The sequence below is a fragment of the Zeugodacus cucurbitae genome, chromosome 2, assembly GCF_028554725.1.
Source record: "Zeugodacus cucurbitae isolate PBARC_wt_2022May chromosome 2, idZeuCucr1.2, whole genome shotgun sequence".
NCBI lineage: Eukaryota > Metazoa > Arthropoda > Insecta > Diptera > Tephritidae > Zeugodacus > Zeugodacus cucurbitae.
In genome coordinates this window covers 4448294-4472208 of record NC_071667.1, presented here as the reverse complement: position 1 = coordinate 4472208, position 23915 = coordinate 4448294, and the positions used below count along the sequence as shown (strand labels likewise).

Genomic DNA, 23915 nt, shown 5'->3' with positions numbered 1-23915 from the left:
ACCAAAGGCCACTGCATGCCATCATTATTTTGCACCGTCGTGATTGTTGCTGTCGTTGCATATGCACTGAGCCATATTTGTTTGTATTCACTTTGCGCGCCATCACTGCAGCAGCGCATCCTGCGAATGTCCTGCCTGATGTGGCAAGTGTTTGCCAACGGTTGGGATGAGCTCTCTTTGAGGGAGCACGTACTCATAAGGGCCGCTTGTGGTTGTAATCGTTACGTTAATGTTGTCCATGTTTGTCCACACTCTACTAGCATAGACATGCTCATGAACATATGCGCTTTATTGCGAAGTAAACTTGTCCATACATAGATGCATAGCTATGTGAGATTTGTGCTCTGTACATAATAACATCATGTATATCACATTAATTTAGCATGATTCGATGTTGGACTGTTTAGCAAAAAGAGTAGTTCTGAATTCCTTTGAATCCCAACTGCTTCATCACAATTATTATTAATTCTTGATGCAAGCGTCTCCAGGTTTCGGTTCCGGATTCCTCAAGGGAACCTTTAGCTATGGACAACTCGGCTGGTTGTCATTCATTGTATGCCCAAAGTTGGGAAGCCACATGAGGTATATACTTGGTTCTGTGTATCAACTCTGCTTATGTTTCCTAAGGATTTGAAATTTAAATTATTTTTTCACAACGACTCTGATTGTCAAGTACATTATGAAGAAAACCGCTTTAACCGATTTTAATAAAGATGTATCCCCAATTTAATTTACCGAAATATTATTAATTCCTAAATTAGATTAGGATAATCTCCAAAAGAGGGGGCATGCTTAGACTTTATGAGTCGGTCCTTTGTGAAATCAACTCTGCACCTATCGAAATCTCTATAGTTGTTACTTATATTTTCGCTAATTCCCTAGTGTGTTCAAAAATGTGGGATACAATATATTGTAGTATCGATCTCGCAAAGGCGGTCCAATCTTCTTTCAAGCAACTGCTACAACTGCCGGCGTCCATTACAATTTTTAATATAACTGTGTGAAACCCCCAATGGGACAAAGGTTAGTTTCAATCCCTATAGCTAGGGGAAGTAGTACTGTACCTAGGGCGAAGAGCTCCCTATAGCTCAGAGGGATACGAATAGGAAGTTGCTAGTGGCTGATCAGCGCTTGCTAAGCTCAGCTGAGGCTGAGTTCCAGTAGTAAAGCACACGAAGACAGCAGTGCTCCTACTTGTTCTATTCCACCGTAGGTGAGACAGACTTGCCTAGAGTTTAATCTTGAAGTTACTTGATTTCATTGTTAGTAAATTTAGACATTCGTTTACCAGTTTCGAGCGCATAGTCAGTATGCTAGTAGCGCCGCCCTTCTATCAGAGTGGACCGTCACTTCTCACAAGTATGTAGGGCTTCGGAGCAGTACTTGTACTGTTGCCATTATGACAAAAATTTTCACAGTAATATTCGGGAACCCGAAAACTAGTTCTTCTAAATATTTATCCTGAAATTGACTTAAATTATTTTTTATTATTTTATTTATATTTTTTACTTGTGTCCATAAACTTGATACGGAAATACAATTCTTGCATCTACATATATTGATTTATGTGTTAAAATTTCGCATACACTTTGCCGCTGAGTTCTCTCGTTTATAACTTGTATTTTCAATAAATTCGTTAACCAATTGAAAGCCACTAACACTAGCAGACTCACACACTGACATGGTTATGTTGGGTACCAGCAGCGGGTTTATCACATCAAATACCACGGAATATGTTGCAAGATACCAGCAAATTTGGGCACTGCTTAAACTAGTGGAGGCAACAATGGCCGCAGGAGTTGCACCAACAGACAAACGCGGCCGCAGGCTAAGCGAAAATTTGGTGGCATTTTTGGCGGTCGACCGATTGCCAATAGCACCAACAACAACAACGAAGATGTGATGTGATGAGACTGCCGTCGCGACTGCTACTCCTGCTCCTGTCACACACGGCCAATACGAACAGCAGCGACCAAATCCAAATATGCAGTGTAGCAGCTGTGCGCTGCTGAGGCTATTGTGGCTGCAAGCGGATTGCGGATTTGCGGATTGCGGGCTGCGGCAGTCCATGGTTCGTTGAATTCACTTAAGCGAATAACTATAGCATATGTGTGTATGTACTCATATGTATTGGCATGGCTGCTAGTAGACAAAGTTGGTAGTTGGGGCTGGCGTTCAGTGCTGCTCCAACCCAAACAGCTGCGACATTGTGGGCTAAATGGTAAATAGCTGGCAAGTTGGTGGCCAGAGTTTGTTGGCGGTCACAGTTTTGTTGTTGGTTGTGTGGCGATGGTATCTTTTGGCGCGCGCATATAGCGGTAGACATGTTGGGGTCGCCAGCACACAGACATATACATGCACACAGTTGTATGAACATATGTATGTATAGTATGTGAAAACGCGTGCATTTGCCGCTTTATGGGTATTCGTAATATTTACTTTATTGTTATTACACAGTTTCCTTACGCTTCTTCTTGTTTTGTTTTTGTTCTTTTGCCACAAAAATTTGCCATTATTTGCCAAGCGACAGCTATTAAAAATTGTCCTTATGCCGTGACAGCGAACCCGTCTTCGCCTTGGCGCTTGACAACGGTTGATGGCCCTTGATCGGTGCTAATGATGCCGACGTTTATGAAGGCGGCGCACGTTTGTGCGATGTGCGAGCGGGTGTTGATGAAGTCGTCCGTTGACTGGCACACAGCGCTGGCTTATTGCCTGCTAGTTTTGACGACCGTTTGCGCTGATTATGATGCTGCTAGTTGTAAAATTGCTTTTATTGTTATTGTTGCTTTTTTCGTTTGGCAGTGCATGCTACATGTCATAACTGTCAACGGCGCGGCGTTATGGTGTACGCAGACCACGCCGTCAACGCTGAGGGCAGCAAAGTGCGCGCGCTCTCTTCCTTTGTTTGCCTGCGCCGTGACATGTGAATGCTGCGCCGTCAATTTGGCACACGTCCTTTATTGTTGTTGCTGTTGCTGCGCTCCTTTTGGTTGTTGACGCTGCCTGATTATGCCAGCGTTTTTGCTGCTCCCGTGCCGCTGTTGATGACACCAATGACAATGCAGCAGTAGCGCAAAGATAAACAACAATAGCAATAACAACAACGTTATGGCTATTAGAAAGGACAATTCAATGCACACACACACGCACACACACATCGACTTACGCAATTTCGTGAAAGGGCTGCGTCAACATACAAAACGCTTCCAGAACGAAATGAGCACCGTTAGTAAGACAAGCAACACATAACAAAAACAACAACGTTTTTTTTCAGCATGCAGCACTACACCTTTTTAAAATCACATTTCAAACGAAAACAAGTAGAAACAAACAACAACAACAACAACAATGGACGTTTGTGTTGTGCCACAAAGAATTTGCTGCTGCTGAAAGTTACTGCCGCTGTCATCGGCTCTGTTCTCGACCAAATTTTCACTTCATTTTCCCCACTCGCTCTTTTTTGTCTTTATTTTCTTTTTTCTTCGATTTGGACATATTTCGTATGCTATTTCTTTGCTTATTTGCCTTTGCCTTTGTGATTTGTTCTTGTTACACTGGATTGTATTCGTGTTTGTGCTGCTGGCATGTATGTGTGTGTGTGTGTGTTCGGTGGGTTTTGTGTCTCTTTTACTTTTATAATCTCCGTGTTTGTAGTATTATTCAACATTTATATTGTTGCTGTTGTTGTTCTTGCGTCGCTTGATTGTGGCTTTGCTGGTGTTTCGGATTTCGTTTGTTGGTATTGTTCTTGTTTCATACTACTCCTTGGTACATACTATCATGCTGGTTGATTTTTCTATTTGCACAAAGGAAAATGAATGCTTCGTTGATCACAAATCGCATATGGTGGCGTGTAAGAAAAACACACGGACATCTACAGTGGGCTCAACACCATAGCGAACTGAAATAGTCAATGGACCAAGTTACAGATGATCTATTGTCTAGAGGATATACTGAGAACTTGGTCGCACTGTTGATCTTTGATGGTAGAAATAATCTCAGAGCCCTGAAGTTGTCTTTAGCCTAAAAGTAATCGGTGCGATTGGAATATTACGTTTCGGATCAGCTTGTACAACATGAATCTTCAAGTTTAAAAGAGCTTAAGTGAAAAATGAACTTTATATGGCAATCCAAATGCTATCTTAATTACATAGATAATCTCATATTCTCAATCTCATCATCTCATTCGGCTATAACCGCGTAAGCGGTTTCTACGCCAGTTAAGAAGAAGAATCTCATATAACCACGCTCATGATAGTTAATATTCTTCAGAACCTTTATATTGCAGACCTTAGATATATTTATAAAAATATCCAATCTGTATCGAATAAATTAAAAAAACCATTATAGATACTTCACTTATTTTATTCTAAATATGTAATTGACTAGCAGACCGCTCCGGCTTCGCACGGGTTTAAGCAAACATTCAAAATTTTTTACACACTCTCCCATTCATACATATGTACGTACTTTCCCGTTTTTTGCGTGGGTTCATATAAAAAAAGTAAAATGAGGACAATTCGAATCTAGTCTTTGATGTCCATTGTCTTTCTCTTTGACTATGAAGGTGTTGGGAACGCTCAGAGTTCGACTCCCTAGTAGAGAAGAATGACTTGCAAGACGATTATCAGTTTCAGATTAAGATTCTCCATCACCGAGTTTTTTGTTACCCTCACCTGAGAACTTTTTCCAGAAAGTTGAGATTCTTGCAAAAAATATAGCCTATGTTACTCGGGGAAAATCGGTTTTTGAGATTATTCATTACAAACATACATACAAATCTTTCCTCTTTATAATAGTAGGATAGATTTAAAGTTCAAAAAATATTTTTTATATCATGGATTTTGTAGAAAGATTATTTACGTCTGGTATGATAGAAGGATTTTTAAATCTATCAGAATAAAAAAGTTGTTTCTTCGCAATATTTTCCTCAAATTAATGCCACCGTCTAAACATGCACAGTGGAGCAATGCTGAATGAGCAAACAAAGCGATGATTGCGGCGATCTGATATGGGAGAGCGTGCGCGCCTTTTTGTAGATACGAATGCCGAAGACGGTGCGGGCAGCAAGCAGTAACACGGCAGACAAGTAGGCACACATGTGGACAGTCAAACCGCATGGAATAAGAAGTGTGCGATGTGATGCGATGAATGGTGGTGCGATGCCACCATCCAAGCTGCGGCGCCATTACACGGTTGTCGCAGTCGACACAGCGACCGTTGCACATAACTAGATGCGGCGGCAGCAGCAGCAGCGAAAGGAGCAGCAAGCGCTAAGCAGCGACGGATTGGTACTAATGCTGGCGACAGTGTAATCGGCTGCAGAATTAGCAGCATCGGTAGTGTTAGCATCCACCAAAATATTCAACGGGTATTTTTGGCATTTCATTTGCCATTTATATTTCGTTTGTGAATTAACGCGGTGCAGAGCAGTTGACATATTACAGTTATAACAAAAATAACGGCAGTTTAATGTAGTACCTGTAATGTATTAAGACTAGGCAGTAACGACGGTAAAGTAATCGAGGCTTCTTATTAAGTCACGCATAGCAGCAGCAAGAGGAATTCCATTCATGCTTTTACGCACCTTCAAGTGTCTGAGGAAAGTGAGAGTTGACAACGAGGCGGGTCAGAACAGTTAATGGAGTGACTCTTAAGTCTCCGTGAGCACTAGTGTGTTTAATGTACGGCAAGTGCATGAGTGCGTTTTAGAAAGAGTGCAATTGTGAGTGTTGTTGTTGTTGTTATATTAAGTACCAAACCTCATCACCTGCAATCGCGGAGCTACACGTTTTTCACTGATCGTTCGAAAAAAAAAAACAAAAAAAAAACAAGAAAGTCAAAAGTCAGCTGTAAAACAATGCAATGAACGATTGTGGAACGTAAAAGCGGCGGGAAAGCGAGAGAGAGAGCCAAGGCAGTAATAATGCAATATCATTAAATGAGGGGCTCGCCTAACAACCACAGCGATAGATATATTTGAAAAAAAAAAAAAAACATTTTTGTTAAACCAAGAACAAAGTAGTTCTATTGACGTGGTGACTTTGAAGTAGTTTCTTGTTCTTATTTTAAATTGGGTAATATGGGATCAATATGTAAACAGAAGAAGTTTTAACAAAATCTAGATGTTTCATGAAAAATTCGATAATGTCTTTTCAAATTTGGTTTAATTCTAACAAACAAGAAATATTTGGTCTGGATTTTATTGCTTATCGTCGCTAATGCCCAAAGATGTATATATGTTTTGCTGAGATCTCTCTTTGAAGATTCCGAGAACAATTGTTTTAAATCTAAATACATTGTATATAAAGTGAAATCTTCCTCATTGGCCTTGAGGCAAATTTTCTCATGCATAGGCTGACGTCAATTCGATGTCAGGAATTAAGGCTGGCTCCTTTTTCAAACTAACGTTTTTTTCTTTTGAAACCAGTGGTTACATGGTTTCCGTCCGGTAAAAAACAGCATATTTTCAGTAATTTATGTTCTAATATAAATAATTAAATATTCAGTCGTATCTTTATTGTCATAAAGATACATATTTAATGTGATTACTAAAATTGTCGAAGAAAAATATTAAAAACTCTGCCATTGTGGCGTAATTTCCCTCTACCTTTCGGGATATAACTCCTTCCAGGATCATCTGAAATTAAAATAAAAACACGTGTTTAGTTAAAGCTTTAAACTAGAACTTGGACGAAGGAAAAGAAAGGAAAATAATTGGATTTTAGCAGAGCTTTCTAAAGAGAAAGGCTAACATTTTACGTATTTTCTTTTTTTAAATAGTTATAAATAATAGAATATTTCCTTCATACAAGTCCTTGTGAATTGTATCTCGAAGGCCTTTCCAAAATTTGATCCAGATCGGTTGAATAGTTCACAAGAAGTTTTGAAACCGACTTTGAAGACACTGTTTCAAGATAAATGCGTTTAAAGTTTTGAGTGACAATAAACCATACTGGAACAACACAATTTCTACAGACTGCATTTTCAAGACTATCTATCAGATCTACTTGAAATTTGTAGAAACAATTTCTATACATTTTTTATAAGATTTTTATAAAATCGATTTTTTGAAGTCATGGAGCGCATATAACCACTTAGCGAAATATTTTTTAGTACAATCGGGGATTGGTTTTGGAAGAGCAAAAAATATTGAAATATTTTCTTACTCAGTGATTTTCATTTGTTATTATACTTATTATATGACCAACATGTGCGCTTCGCAGTGATCATTAGAGATCATTGCTCAATATTTTTCATTTTATTTTATTTAGCCTTCCTCTTTCTCTTCTCACAAAAATATTTTTTCGTTCTTTTGCATAGAATTTTTATTATTCTATATATTTTTAAATAGTAGACTTTACACTTTGGGATGCATATCAACTGTGGATGTTTTTATCTTTGGCTATTCAGTATTTACGGAACTGTTGACGCCTGTACACCAGTACAGAGAAATACGCGCAATTTGTTAAATATAAAATTAAAAATTAACCAAAAACAATTAAGGAAGGGCTAAGTTCGGGTGTAACCGAACATTTTATACTCTCGCAATTTATTTATTTAACTTTATTAATATTATATAATACACAATTTGACACGCATATTCGTCATATATATTGTATAAAGTCCATTGAAAGTTGGAAACCATAATATTAGGTTAGAAGCACCGAGGTCCTCATGTTCGATATATGGGACCTTGAAAACCTATGGTCCGATTTCGGCGATTTTTAGAATGGGGCTGCCACACTATAAACGTAGTATTTGTGCAAAGTTCTGCACCGATATTTTCACTAGTACTTACTTTATATATTGTAAAGTAAACGATTCAGATCGTCTTCAAAGTTCTGGTATATAGGAAGTAGGCGTGGTTGTGAAGCGATTTGGCCTATTTTCATAACATATCATTGGGATGTAAGGAAACTATTACAAACCAAGTTTCATTGAAATCGGTCGAGTAGTTCCTGTGATATGGTTTTTGACCCATAAGTGGGCGACGCCAGGCCCATTTTCCATTTTGTAAAAAATCTGAATGCAGCTTCCATCTGCCATTTCTTATGTGAAATTTAGTGTTTCTGACCGTTTTCGTTAGTGAGATAACCCACTTTTAGTAATTTTCAACCTAACCTTTGTATGGGAGGTGGGCGTGGTTATTATCCGATTTTAACTATTTTCATGCTGTATGGTCGGGTGCGTAGGAGAACCGACTGCAGAAAGTTTGGTTTATATAGCTTAATTGGTTTGCGAGATATATACAAAAAAAACTTATTTGGGGGCGGGGCCACGCCCACTTCCCCAAAAAAATTACATCCAAATATGCCCCCCCCATACTGCAATCCTTCATACCAAATTTTATTTCCATAGCTTTATTTATGGCTTAGTTATGGCACTTTATGTGTTTTCGGTTTTCGCCATTTTGTGGGCGTGGCAGTGGTCCGATTACGCCCATTTTCGAACTTAACATATGGTGCCCAGAAATACGTCTTCCAAGTTTCATTAAGATATCTTAATTTTTACTCAAGTTACAGCTTGCACGGACGGGCGGACAGACGGACGGAGAGATAGACATCCGGATTTGAACTTTTCTCGTCACCCTGATCATTTTGATATATATAACCCTATATCTAACTCGTTTAGTTTTGGGTGTTACAACCAACCGTTATGTGGACAAAACTATAATACTCTCGTAGCAACTTTGTTGCGAGAGTATAATAAATAAATCGCGGTCTTAATTTTATTATTTATTTACTTACAGTTATACATATTATTCGTACAGCCAAAAGAAAAAAGTATATAAAATAAGAAAATAAAAGTGAGAGAAATTTGTTTTGGTTTGCCAAATTATTTCTATGAGACATACATACAAACATACAATATTGTGGCTAGTATATGTATGTATGTATGTATGCAAAACGTTTTAAAAATATATTTGCCTAGTCTTATGTGTAGTGACTGACGCCCGCTTGTTTGGTTTTGCGTTGAACGCATCGTAAATTGAAAAGTGTCACTTGTGATTGTCAAGAGCAGTCGCATTGTTGTTGTAGTATGTAGTGCCACCCACCACAGTGGGTACTGTTGTTGCTATACAACGATATTCTTCTTTAAATTTGTGTATATGTTTCGGTTTTTGTTTCTGCTGCGCTTTCGGCATTTAATGCGTGTTTTTGAATTATTGATAATTAATGCACCGCGCAATTGCGTGAACGCTATAAATTAACCACACACACACACACATAACATAAGTAGTGTGTTAGAAATATTGTGTGTAGAAGAAACGTCCAAGTGCAGATGTTTGAGCAAATGCAACATTGCGAACCGTTAGACTGCGTGGCGTGTGTACGAGTGCAAATGATTGCTTCGCAGTTGATATGCATGCAATTGGAAGCACTATTTTGTGGGCGTTCATCGTTGTTTGCATAATTGACCGCTTACAGCCGTGACATTGCCGAACGCCGGAAGTGATGGAATGGTCTGTTGGTCAATTTTGAAGTGGAAGTGAAATAGTCTGACTTATATCGTAGTTTTCGAATTTTAGGAATCTTATTTCAAACAAAATTACAGCATTGGTATTTTTATAAACTTCAGTCCATCTCTTTAATATTTTTTTTAATCACCTATATTTTTGCTTTCTTCTTTACACTGTGGCAATAGCATTTAAAATGAAAGAGTTATGCAGAAAACTCGATTTTCGATACTTCTAGAGCGTTTAGTGATAATTGATGAAAGTTGTTAGCACCAAATCACCTGTGTTTTCACCCTTCAAGCTACATTTGGTTCATTATGCTGGCTTCTAGAGAGTGAATACTTAATCAATCAAATTAGTCGAACTAATCGAATCATTTGCAATACCCTTGCATATTAGTTCCTCACATACAGATCAGATATGCTGCATGAACCGTTATCAGTGTCACAGTCAGTCACAGTATGCACACTCTCTGTCAATTAGTCAATGCATACCATAGTTCATTATCGAGTGAAATGCGCACTACTTGTACTGGTCGCCGATGTTGTGCCGGTTGTAGTTGTGTAGTTGTTGTGATCATCAGCACTTTTACAATTGGCCTCGCACATTTGCCAATCGCCAACTCACACGCATTCCCACTTTTTGTTCGTATGCGTGTGTAAATACCAACGCAAATACGCGCATATTATTGACCGATGCTAGCGACTAATCGAATTTAATTGATCATAATTGTGAGTCAAGTACTGGACAACTGATTGTCATTTATCATTTACAGGGATTCATGGTGGCACCGTTGGTGGATGCGAGAGTTTATTGTTTGTAGTTGGTTTTGCTTTATGCCCACTTACATACATACATATATTGTCACATGGATTTCGTCGGTATGTGTTCGCCTCCACCTCAACAGTTCATTTGCATTTACCCACAAGCACCAATGGCGTCGTGTCAAATATCTCTTGGTTTGTTTGTGCTCTGATTGCGTCTTTTGCAGTCGGACCTTTGTGTTTCTCCGTTTTGGCATCACAATTTTGTCCAGTACGAAATATGAATTTACAAATACTATCTAGTTAAATAATAGGAGTTAAATACTAGAGTTCGACAGTTTCGGAATATGAAACGCAGCGGAAAAAATGTTAAAAGTTCTCACAGTATCACGGTAGGCGTGTAACTGCGTGCTCATTCTGGTTTAAGGTGGATCGCAAGAGATCTTAATACGGTCATATTGGTGGGAGTCCTTACGGGACACTGTCCGATTAGGCTACATGCCGTGAGGCTAAATATCCTGTTGGATGCAAAATTCCAAAGCTGCATGGAAGAAAGTGTAATTGAGCATTCGAGACATTTTCTCTTTCATTATATTGCTTTCGCTAGACTACGGCTCAAACATTTTAGCACAACCGACTTTGGAGAACCAATTTAGCTGTTCAGAATACAATTAGTTGTCTTATTCGTAAAAAACTCAAAGCGCTTCGTCGTCACTTCAGGATCTCGGGCATCAAATTTTAGGTAATTTTTGGCATCACAACGGACTGGCGACTGTTGATGACCAAGTGAGATCTCCTGTGACTCTGAAATCCATACTTTAACTTAACTAGATCTACTACCACTACTCTACTCTATTTGATCGATATCGAGTTTACCAACGATGTCAACAAATCATCTCACAGTTTGTTTTGTATATTTAAATCCTATACATATTTCCTGAATATACGTACAAGTACTATTAGTTTTCACTGTAAATTCACTCACCTGACACCTGATTTATCAAGGGGGATTTCCAAAAGACTTGTGCAAAAAAAATACAATTTCTTTGACAAAGTCTTATCTTCGTTTTAAAAATCGGTCCTCGTTTCATGAGAGTCTTTCGTAAACACTGCTTTTAATTCTTTATTAAAATAATATATTTCTTGCAAACTAGTAAAACATATTATAATGTGCCAACCCTAACTGTTTCCTGTTGCAATGAATTTTCCGCACACAAATGACCTTTTCCAATCCAAATCTTTATGCATTAGAACGTATAGTGGATGCAAAAAAACTACATACGACCGACAAAGTAATTAACGCGCGTCTATTGATTAATTATTTAATAAGAAACAAATTAATTTTATATTTCTTAAGGAAACGTAAAGTCCACTCTCACACGCAGCTATATGAAAGCTAGACTTTTTATCAGTTTACGATATTACTTAAGCATAAACTATATATTAAACGTTTACAAAGAGAAACGCGCTACTCTTAAATGAGAGCATAAAACGGAGCATTTGCCGTCGATGCAACAAGAGATATTCCATATAAAATAATTGTTGCAAACACTATTTATTATTGTTGTTAAATTTTACAACCACGTGTAACTTATACAAAAACAATATTGCGCTATCACTCTGCGATCGTGAGAGTCTAATACTGTGCTAGTGAGCAGAGAAAGAGTTGCAAGAGTGTAAAACACAAATGTGCATTAGATTTGAATGGCCTAACTTTTGACTTTAGTGAGTGCCGCTCATTTATATATGGATTCGTGTGATAAAGCATGTTTGCTTGTGGGCTTGTGTTGGCCAACAGGTGAGCGTAAAGATCTTGACGTGTATTTTCTGCGATCACATGAAAACGACTGCTATACTCAACGTAGAGAAACTTATGGCAGAGCTTGTTGGTTGATGGGTCTGCCCGTCGTCGTATTGCTCACCGGGCCTGTTGCTTAGCCAAGCGATATTTGAAATTAAAATTTTTAGTCGTTTGTTGTGCGTCCTCGTGTCGAAATCGTTCGTATAGTAACGTGTTCCACGACGGTTTCTTCGGTTCGAGTGCGTAACGTGTGTTTTTCGTATTGGAATTTACAGTTCGGTGCGCATGAGAGTATAAAATCACATATAAAGAAAAGTTGAAGAAGAATCAAATATAATTGAGAGTATGATAAATCACATAAGTGTGAAAATAAAAATTTTATAATAAATAAATTATAATGTTTTAGTAATGTTGTTATTCTACATATAAATGCGATAAAGGCATGAAAAGTTGGTTTTAAAGTGTAAAATTTATTGTGTAAAACGGTTATAGCTTCTTTTACGCGCAACTACTCTGAAAAGTTTATTGACACATGCCGACACGTTTCTGAAACTGCGAAAAATAGTGCGCGCTTTTGCTTTCTTTTTCGTTAGATTCGTAATGAACGTGTTGTTTCTTTTTTCAAAGTGCTCGCGGTGTAACTGTTTACGATAAATAAGTCTCGTATATGAGTAATTAAAGAGTAGCACGCTACAGATTCGCTAAAATTATGTTTGCTAAAATGGTGCCACCAGCATTTTCGCGTCTTCTCTGTTTAAGCCAGTTAAGGCAGCCATTCTTTAATTGAACTAGTCCAAAAAGTGTTTTTATTTACATTTAATTTAATTTTTATTTTTTCATTTTGGTATTTATCACCAATTTTATTCAGTTTTATCATACTGTGCCACTTTACCCACATTCGTTGTGCGTTTACGGTTTTCATTCTGCCTTTTTTCAAATACATTTTAAGCATTTAATTATCTGTGTCTTTCAATTGTCGCTGTCTTTACGCCGTGAGACTGTTTTGACTTTACATTGGCTGACCGAAAATTTCGCTGAACTTGCTGCTCTGGCGTGTTAACTCGTTTTCGCTCGTCATGCGTCATATCCCCAATATGAATTTACGTATTTTCGTATTTTGTTTATCGGGTTTCACTGTTGCATTTTATCTGGCATTATTTATATTTTTTCGCCATTCATTTTTGCAATGGAATTCCAAATTTGTTGAGGGGTTTATTTTTAAGTTCCAAATATATGTAAATATGTTATTTATTATATTTGACGTACTCACTTCTTCTCAGACAAGTGAAAATCACTATAATCTTCTCAGAAAAATTTGATAAAGGCTCTGCTGGAAATTTCGTTAGTTTTATTAATCAAGAATTTATTTTATTAAAAATAAAATATAAAATTTTATTCTTGGCAATGACGACGCAATTGTATTTGGTTTTCGGTGATTAAATGATAAAACAAATAATACAAAATCGGTCGCTTCGTTTGCATAAACACGATGTCATAAAAGCGAAATAGAAAAATAATTAAAAAAAATAAAATATTTGGTTTTCAATGAAATAGTGCAATCATATAGAATAACAAGTGGAATAACGTGTAAAAGAGCAAAATTCTAAAAAGAGCTTTAATAATAAAAAAAAACAGAAAAAAATATATACTAATAAAAAAATATTACTACTTTTAGCTAAATAAATATTACTCGTATAAAAATAAAATCAAAAATTATAAGAAAATAAAAAAGAAAATAAAAATTGAAAGTAAAATTTTTATTCCAGAGTCAAATAGTGCCAACCTCAATATAAAAACATATTGAGTTTATATATACATAAATATAGTATAGTATATGGTTAATCAATTAAAATTCTTCTCAACAAAAGAAAAATCACCAAAATTAAGTGAATTCAAGTGAAAATAATTATTTAAAGTACAGACTAAAAGACATTTTCTAATCCGCATCGTTCACATACAATGGCAACACTGTCTTCCACTACAGCCTCGAACGCTAGCGAACCGCCGAAAATTAACAAATTTTTCAGTAGCAGCTGCAACTATCAGAGTAAAATCCAACAAGTGATCAGCTTCAGTTTTACCTCGTCAAATTTCATCTTTATCACATGTATACTCAGCATCAGTAAGCTGTGCACGGTTACCGCTGGCCCGGTACAAACTACCGCCGCTGCGAGTACAACGGACCCCACCAGCACCACAGCCGGTCCACCATACAGTGCACTCAATAGTGCTACCACTTTATTGGAGAAATTACAATCGTTTGCAACAACACTCGGCCCGCCGGTGAACGCCACGTCGGGGAAGGCAACGAAAAATAGCGCAGCTGTTGCGAATAGTGTCGCCGACGGCAGTGGTTCAATGTCATATTTCGGCAAAAATTTATTAAACATCGATTTTAAATTTTTAAATGTCTCCGGCAAAATTGGCACACCATTCAGCATTGGTGAGTAAACAAATTTTAATGTGAATAATTAAGATTATGTTATTGACTAAAAGTTCTTATTTACCGCTGCTCCGAGAGAAACTCACTTTTCTTTTGACTTAGATCAATAGTAGAGTAGACAATATGGGATATAGTTAGGAGTTAGTTTTATATATATATATATTTGGCGTAGAAACCGCTTAAGCGATTATAGCCGAATCCACCAGAGCGCGCCACTCGTTCCCCCTTTTTGCTTTTTGGCGCCAAGTGAAGCCAGGTCACTTTGCACTTGGTCTTTCCACCGGAGTGGAGGTCGTCCTCTTCCGCGGCTTCGTCCAGCGGCTACTGCATCGAACACTTACAGGGCTGGAGTGTTTTCATTCATTCGTACAACATGATCTAGCCAGCGTAGCCGCTGTCTTTTTATTCGCTGAACTATGTCAATGTCGTCGTATAAATCGCACAGCTCATCGTTCCATCGTCTGCGGTATTCGCCGTTGCCAATGTTCAGAGGACCATAAATCTTACGCAAAACCTTTCTTTCGAAAATCCCAAAAGTCGTCTCATCGGATGTTGTCAACGTCCACGCTTCGGTGCCATACATTAGGAGGGGAATAATGAGCGACTTGTAGAGTTTGATTTTTGTTCGTCGAGAGAGGACTTTACTTTGCAATTGCCTACTCAGTCCAAAGTAACACCTGTTGGCAAGAGTCTGCGTTGGATTTCAAGGCTGACATTGTTGGTGTTGTTAATGCTGGTTCCCAAGTAGACGAAACTATCTACTACTTCAAAGGTATGACTGTCAACAGTGACGTGGAAGCCAAGACGTGAGTGTGGCGTAGGGTTTGGGACCCACCACATAAAAAAACCTCCCCAATGAAAAAACAATCAGAGCCTCGGAAGAGAAGCCCCCCTTTTGATGATGACCCCTGTAAACGTACTTGATCTTGCTTACCGACATATAAATTATGTTTATCAAAAATCGATATAGTTTTACCAAGATATCTAAAATATAGTTTCAAATGTCGCATATTATGAACTGAGCGCTGAGAATTAGCCTGTCGTTTTATGGTAAATAGGTGCTTTCATGAAAAGTTTTCGTTCATTTTTTGGCAACAATCATATTTACAGCTTTTTTTATTTACAGCTTTTTCCATCTTTGCAAGACTGAGATTGAAACATCTCGGTAGCCATACCTTTGGTCAACCAGACGAATTGGTTGGCATCGAATTTAGTTGCCTTAACAAAGTGGCTTCGTCGCTAGGAGCTTTTGACATCATAAAGTACTGGCGCTCTGAGACCAATTGGTTCTTTAATCACTCTTGTCGCGCGCATCTGTTAAATTAGACGGATTTCGAAATAAAATACATTATCTCCGATTTAAGTCTGAACATGACATAAGCTTTTCTTTGGAATTAGGAATTTAACTTGTTCCAAAGTTTGGACGTTTTTCTGAATCTGTCCAATTACTACCGTTATATTTTGTGTTATGCGGAGTAAACCAGTAAACTTCGAATTTTAGATCATACTACAATATTTTTTTTTTATATCTCCATTAAATTTCTCCATATCAAAAAATGTTCCAACATCCAACGTACTCTTTGATACCGGTCTAATTAAGCAGAAAGTTGGCTATGTTTTCACTGGTCACTCTTACAAATAATATTTATTGTATAATATTTTGTTTAATACCTTCTTGCACATCACTAACATTTTCCATATTTACCAAACTTGCGTCGCCCGGTTTTTCATGTGTTTGCGGGCACTTGGTCCATTACGTATAAACAAAATGTGTACGTCTGTATGTACGAATTTTAAAATCTATTTTTGTTAGACGTGCATAAAAATAGCCAACACGCAGCCATTGCACTCTCAACACACATATCTACTCACCGTTTGTTTACACACATACAAACATCTTCGTATGTACCCAGCCAACGCCGACATAGTGGCTGCGCCAAAACTGCCGCGACCACTGGCTGCACACGAGTTGCCAAAGCTGTTGCCACTAACGCGCTCCATGGCAGGTTTTTGTTATTGTTGTTTCTTATGATTTGCAGTCAATTCATTTTTTATTTGTCTTTTTTATTGCTTTTGCATTTGCTGCCACACAAGCAAGCGCGCTGCACCGCTGGCGCTTGGTAATTGCCAAGCGTCTGCATTCTTCAAAGTCAACTCGTGTCTACTGGTGTGTCTGCTGAGTTGTTTTGTGCATTTTTTCGCTGCTTATATGTATATATACCTACTTAGACTGCTTAATGCTTCCACGTTGCCGCTTTTGCTGCGCGCCGCCGTATTTGCCAACAAAACTACGTCATGCTTCCACTGTCTGTCGCTTGGCTGACTTCACTGAGTAAGCGAGACTTGCGCATTTCGCTTTTGAGTTTTCTACTATTTTAGCGAAGCTTTTTACTCCATTCACTTGTGCACTTATATACGTACATGTGTATGTATGTAAGTAATCGAAAATACCGGCCGGCATTGAAATAGCGTGCCATATTTGCTTTGTACGTGTGTGTGTTGCCTAGCGCCGAGTACACATTCAAAAGTCAATAACACTCTTCAACAAGCAACAGAGAGTCCAATGGTAGGCACACATTGCAATTGTCGAATAGTGAGTATGGACTGGAGCGTAAGTCAGCAGAGTTGGCGAGAGTGCGCCGCAGCTGTTGAATGTGCAGCGGAGCAACAAGTGGCAGCAGTTGCTCAAGCATTGAGTTGGTGCATAGTTGGAGTCGCATGCATAAGTTTATATTTGCGGCATACTACATGCTTATATAATTATTTATTATAAATATATATGAATATATGTATGTATGTATGTATATGGCGGCTTTTGTATAGCCTGTGGCGGCACTGTGTGATGAAGAGCAGAAATTAGTACTGAGTGAAATAACAATTAAGTTTATGAGGTTAAAAGTTCGAAGGTGTTAAATAGTTTTACTTAGCGCTAAAATATGAAAATGAATAAAAACTTCAAAGTTTTAATTTGAATTTCGTTGTTTCTAGTGTGGCGCTCATAAAATTTAAATATACAATTAAATTAGATTATTGTTGTTGTGTTGAATATTAGGCTTGAAAAAGCCTGGAGTTGTATTAATACTAAAATGAATATTTATTTATTCATTACTAGCAGATCGCTCCGGCTTCGCACGGGTTTAAACAAACATTTCAAAAATTATAATTTTTTACAACGGCGAGCTTGTATATTTCCAATATTTTGTTCTTCCAGCCACTGCACGACTCTCTGGCATGCGATTGCGATGCGAATAGAATGGCTTGCGAGACGATTTTCAGTTTCAAATTAAGATTCTCCATCGCGGAGTCTTTTTGATACCCTCACCTGCGAACTATTTCCAGAAAGTTGAGATTCTAGCAATAATTATAGCCTATGTGAATGTAGCTGTCCAATGGTGAAAGGGTTTTTGAAATCGGCACAGTAGTTTTTGAGTTTATTTATTACAAATATACATACAAATCTATCCTCTTTATAATAGTAGTATAGATATCGAATTTGTTCGTTTTCGAGTTTATAAGTTGTATTTTTTGTGTGTTTTCCTCTATGTATTCGTATCTTATATGAAAGCGATTTTAAGATTTCATAACGTAATTGCTGAAATCTCAATTTCCACGAATTTTGCGGCAGTTAGTCAAATTTACCACAAATACCATCAAATTCGACTTCAATTCGCCTATGTCACATGTCGAATTTTGGTTTGCAAGTGGTTAGTTATAGTCGGTTTTTCATTGATTTCACTCCCTACCGCCATTTTGAAACCTTTTTCAAGTGTAAGTCTTTGTATGTTAATTTGGCAATGCAAAAGGCAGGGAGGGAACACTTCTCCAGCCTGCTGAATGGCAGTGAAAGTACAACACCAGAAGATGGCGAACCCGATTCCCCAATCGACGACGATGGGGCAGATGTTCCATTGCCCGACCGTGAAGAAATTCGAATAGCAATTACCCGCTTGATGAACAATAAGGCGGCGGGGGCCGATGGATTACCGGCCGAGCTATTCAAATATGGCGGCGATGAGCTGATAAGGCGCATGCATCAGCTTCTTTGCAGAATATGGTCGGAAGAAAGCATGCCTGACGATTGGAATCTCAGTGTACTCTGCCCAATACACAAAAAGGGGGGCCCCACAATTTGCGCCAATTACCGTGGGATAAGCCTCCTCAACATCTCGTATAAGGTTCTGTCGAGCGTATTGTGTGAAAGACTAAAGCCCACCAACAAACTGATTGGACCTTATATGTGTGGCTTTAGACCTGGAAAATCAACAACAGACCAGATATTCACCATGCGCCAAATTTTGGAGAAGACCCGTGAAAATAGGATCGATACACACCATCTCTTTGTCGACTTTAAAGCTGCTTTCACCAGCACGAAAAAGAGCTGCCTTTATGCCGCAAAACTAATACGGCTGTGTAAGCTGACGTTGAGCAACACCAAAAGCTCCGTCAGGATCGGGAAGGACCTCTCCGAGCCGTTCGATACCAGACGAGGTTTCAGACAAGGTGACTCACTCTCGTGTGATTTCTTTAACCTGATGCTGGAGAAAATAATACGAGCTGCAGAGCTAAATAGAGAAGGTACAATCTTCTATAAGAGTGTACAGCTACTGGCGTACGCCGATGATATCGATATCATTGGAAACAACACCCGCGCCGTTAGTTCTGCTTTTTCCAGACTGGATAAGGAAGCGAAGCGTATGGGTCTGGTGGTGAACGAGGGCAAGACGAAATATCTCCTGTCATCAAACAAACAGTCAGCGCATTCGCGTCTTGGCTCCCACGTCACTGTTGACAGTCATAACTTTGAGGTTGTAGATAGTTTCAGACAGACACAGAGAGATGTGTTCAATTGACAGCTCTCACTCCAAGAACTTTTACCCAATAAAAACTCTAGATTTGTCTACACTTACGGTATTTTTAGTACTTCAAAAACTCAGAATTCCAAATTTCTTTTAGCTAGACGAACGCCCACTGACTAGTGAGGCAATATTGAGCATACAGTAATACAAATTAGATTCATGATCGCATAACCGATAAGAGAAATATAAAAATTTACAGTGTAGATAATAAATGTCTGGACAAACCCAAACATAAACTTAAAAATGTTACCACTTCAAGGCTTGTACTAAAATAAGAAACACGTGCGCGCCACTAAGTCATTTTGTTCTTTTTGCTTCTATCTTTCGATTGCAGCACTTGTCTTTAAATCCGCAACAGTTGAGAGCAATCAGCCGAAGGCAAAAAAAGCGCAAAGCAGCAGCACAACCGTAACTTTCTTACCTTCCTTTTTACCGCCTTTTTTGCACTGTTGAGTTGGTTGCACTTGGCAAGTGTGAAGAGCAGCTTACATTCTTTTTGAGTGCGAAATGCAGAAGCATAAAGGAGGCTAAATAAGAATAGTAAGGCAGTGTGTTTCTGCCATCTCACTTATGTTTGTTTGTTGACATGTGTTGAACTGGAAATAACAAGTATAGCCATTGCGAAATTTCATTTCCAAATTAGAAATTGCATAATTTATGTTTAATACAAGGCATTGATTACAGTGCAACGCGTATGCTCATACGAAATCAAGTAAGCTCTACTTGGCCAAGTCTGTTCGCCGGTGTACATATAAATATTTATTTAAACAGGATCACATAATACGCTTCCCAGCAAAGCAAACATACAAACAAACATATATATTTATATACTAAAAGCAGACATATACATACATATAGACAACTGCAACGCCTCCATGCACGTTGCGCCAATTATGGTGACGGAATGTCTGATGCAGCAGGTTGTTGCCTTGTTTGGTTAAAAATGCACAGCCAACGACTTGTGTGGTTGGTTGCATGATTGATTTAGCCTTGAACTGTTTGAAGTATGTGTGCGCATCCCTGTTTATGGTTGCAAGTATTTCAGTGGGTTAATAAAAAGCGAAAGTAAAATGCTCAATGGTATGTGAAATATTTTTTGCCACACAGCAGCCAGGAAAATTAATTAATGCAGAATGTTTTAAAGGATTTATTTAAGAATTATATATTTTCTTGGAATATATGGATATATAGTATTGATTTAAGATAATATGTGGATGTTACTACGCTTGAGTCGCTATACATCATCATCATACATCAGTCATTAGCGATACCACTGCCAAAACACGACTAATGTCATGGTCAGGCGTAGAAATAATAATTTTCTATTTTTATTTTCAAAGTCCACATACTAACTGCCTTCATAGTTGCAAACAAAAAAACTATTTACTCTCTGTAAATAAATAATTTAATTAAAGCTCTAACCAATAAAAATAAAAGAAGATTCTTGGAAAAAGAAAATCCTATAATACAAATATTATATATGGACGTAAGTACATAATACAAATGTGAATTAAAAGTTAGTTCTCTTAACAACACAGCTATGCAAATTTTTGTATACATATATGTATGTATATACATATATATTTTAAAAATATTTCATTCCACACATGCCATTTTACCGCTTTTACATTATACACTTTTAAATAATCCGCTTAAACTTGTACTTTTTATAGCTACTGTTGATGTTCAATTTTTTCACCATAATTCTAGTAAATGTAGTACAACATTTATAAACTTTTTTTCAATTTTTTTTTGTATTTTTTTTATATATATGTATGTATGTGCTACCATATGCAAGCAAACATTTATTCAGATGTCATATGTCAATATGACATGTCAAAGGTCAACATGAGCAGATGTCGCAGAGCAGCTGACTAAGCTTTTTTAAGCTAATGATACATGTTCGTTGTGTATAAAAATGTGCAATTAAGCTTTGGCGTATTTATACTTAATTGTTTAAGAGAGAATTTGATGAAAATGCAGATTTTTTATTAGGTCTACAACTTTGCTTCCGCCTTTTTTTTTGCAAATTTAAGTTTTTTTTGTATGAAAACGGTTACAAATGTCGATGTTACAAATATCGATGAGCCTCAGTCGCATTTTTCTTGGAATTAAAAAAGAAAAGCAAAATTTCTCGCAAATGTCGAGAATTCGGCTCAAAAAGTGACATTTTCAGATGAGAATAAGTTTGGGATGCAAACAGATCTCTACAAATGTTTTGTTGGGTTAATGTTGACACAAATGTCCAAGATCGATATAAAAACAAGTAAGGAAGGGCTAAATTCGTGTGTAACCGAACATTTTATACTCTCGCAATTTATTTATTTAACTTTATTTATATTATATAATACACAATTGACCCACATATTCGTCATATATATTGTATAAAGTCCATTGAAAGTTGGAAACCCTAATATTAGGTATATGGAAGTTAGGTGTAGTTATGACCCGTATTTTAGGCACGGAGACATATTATTAAAAGAAAGATATGCAATCCGAATTTCTTCAAAATATCCGAGAGACTTACCTATATTTCGGTAACAAAAAGAATTAGAAGCCCTGAGGTCCTCACGTTCGATACATGGGGCCTAGAAAATTTATGGTCCGATTTCGACGATTTTTCGAAGGGCGATGACACATTATAAATGTAGTATTTGTGCAAAGTTCTGTTCCTATATTTTCACTAGTGCTTACTTTATATATTGTAAAGTAAACGGTTCAGATCGACTTCAAAGTTCTGGTATATGGGAAGTAGGCGTGGTTGTAAATCGATTTGGCCTATTTTCACAAATTATAATTGAGATGCAAGGGAAATATTACAAACCGGATTTCATTGAAATTGGTCGAGTAGTTCCTGAGATATGGTTTTTGACCCATAAGTGGGCGGAACCACGCTCATTTAAAATTTTGTATACCATTTTGAGTGCAGCTCTTCTGTACCTTCTTTCTAATGAAATTTAAGGTTTCTATTGGTTTTTCTTACTGAATTAAAGCAATTTTAGTAGTTTTTAACGTAATCTTTGTATGGGAGGTGGGCGTGGTTATAATTCGATTTCCTCCATTTTTGGACTATATAAGGAAATGTCTGAAAAAAATCGACTCCTGAATTTCGTTGATGTAGCTTTAGTAGTTTGTGAGATATGTACAAAACACTTAGTAGGAGGGGGGGTCCACGTCAAAGTTGTAGACCTAATATAGAACTAGTGATTGTTCCAACACCGACGTATGTTAGTAAACATTTACTAGCTGTTAATAATCCATTGCATAACCATACAAACAGTGTAATAACGCTTTAACTCTTTTAGAAAAAAAAAAATACTTTGCACTCAACTATGTCTATAATCTATACTAAATTACTTTATGGGCAGTCTCAGCTTCCATTACTTACCACTACCGTTCAGAGTATAAAAGTTTTGATGTATACATTCGCCTCAAAATAAAAAAGAAAATTGCGCTGAAATCCATTTTACTAACACCAAACTTTTCACACCGCTTTATCATTTTCACCTGCAGGCGGGATTAGTGGACGCTCACATACAAATGCAATTGCCATTACGCGTGCATGGCTTAAGCCTATTTCAAAAACTTCATATGAGCAGCACACGCTTCTGTGTGTATTTATAGTTCGCCATTGTTGTTGTGCTCGCCAACACGCTGTCGCTGTCGGTGTTTGCTTTGGCAAAGCTTAAGCTCAACTTAGGTGTTGCTTGTGAATCAGGCGCTTTTGTTTGCGTGTTGCAGACTTATTTGCGCTCTCTCAACTCCCACGGTATGCGTCACTTTAACCGTTGTTCAGCAAATGGTGTCCTTCTGTTACGCTAAGCGCGCTCACATAAACAGCATGGCATTTTGACTCTCTCATTTTTAAACTTTGATAAGAACTTTCAACAACTTCATTGAGCTATTAAGTTGCAAGCGTTGCATTTTGCCACACTTTCTGCGACACTGCACACACACTCGCGTGTATTGTTTTGTACACTTTTCATCACGTGTCACGTGAAATCGTGCAGCCAAACTCACGTAACACTTTTGATATTAATCAGCGTTGCACTCTTGCCTCTCCGCTTCCGTTCTGCACCACTAACACACTATGTCGAAATTTCGTCTACATAATTTCCTATGTTAATTCGGCTCTTTAAAAGTTTCGACTTTGGCTTCATTCTGTTCTTTCCGCTTTCTTGCAATAAATTGTCAACTTTTGTGGCTTTTCATAGTTTTCTCCGTCTCCTATTAGGTTTCACAGACGCTCTCCACCCTCTCTGCCTCACTTTGAGGTTATAAATACTCTTATATGGTACATACATACAAACACACAGCTGCAAGGGCATGGCCATGCACCTTCTGCGTAGTTAATCAAGTTGCTGAAAGTTGCGTAATACTCTTGGTTTTGTAAGTATTCAAAAAGTGATAAAAGTAGATATTGGAAAAGTAAATGTTGCGGGAAGTAACTGGCTCTATGTACACGTGTTTGCGTAGTTTACATAAGTTAAAGTGGGGATACTGATGAGCGTTGCAGTGCAATTACGTTTGCTGCAGAGTTTTCAATCAGAAACAGATTACTTAAATTTACCTGGAAACTGCTTTAATA

At 37.6% G+C, this 23915-nt stretch overlaps 1 protein-coding gene across 9 annotated transcripts in view; it reads left to right on the top strand.

Moving 5' to 3' along the window:
• Positions 1–12164: 12164 nt before the first annotated feature.
• LOC105208449 (low-density lipoprotein receptor) overlaps positions 12165–23915 on the top strand; it is a 301388-nt gene continuing 289637 nt past the window's right edge. For 5 of the 9 annotated variants that reach the window (XM_054227547.1, XM_054227534.1, XM_054227548.1 and 2 more), the window contains exons 1-2: positions 12191–12371; positions 13795–14471. In XM_054227547.1, coding sequence (XP_054083522.1) covers positions 13988–14471 — 484 coding nt within the window. In that variant the 5' untranslated portion in view covers positions 12191–12371; positions 13795–13987. Of the gene's footprint in view, positions 12372–13794; positions 14472–23915 lie in introns of all 9 variants that reach the window. The other 4 variants (XM_054227552.1, XM_054227539.1, XM_054227532.1 and 1 more) reach the window with 3 other exon arrangements.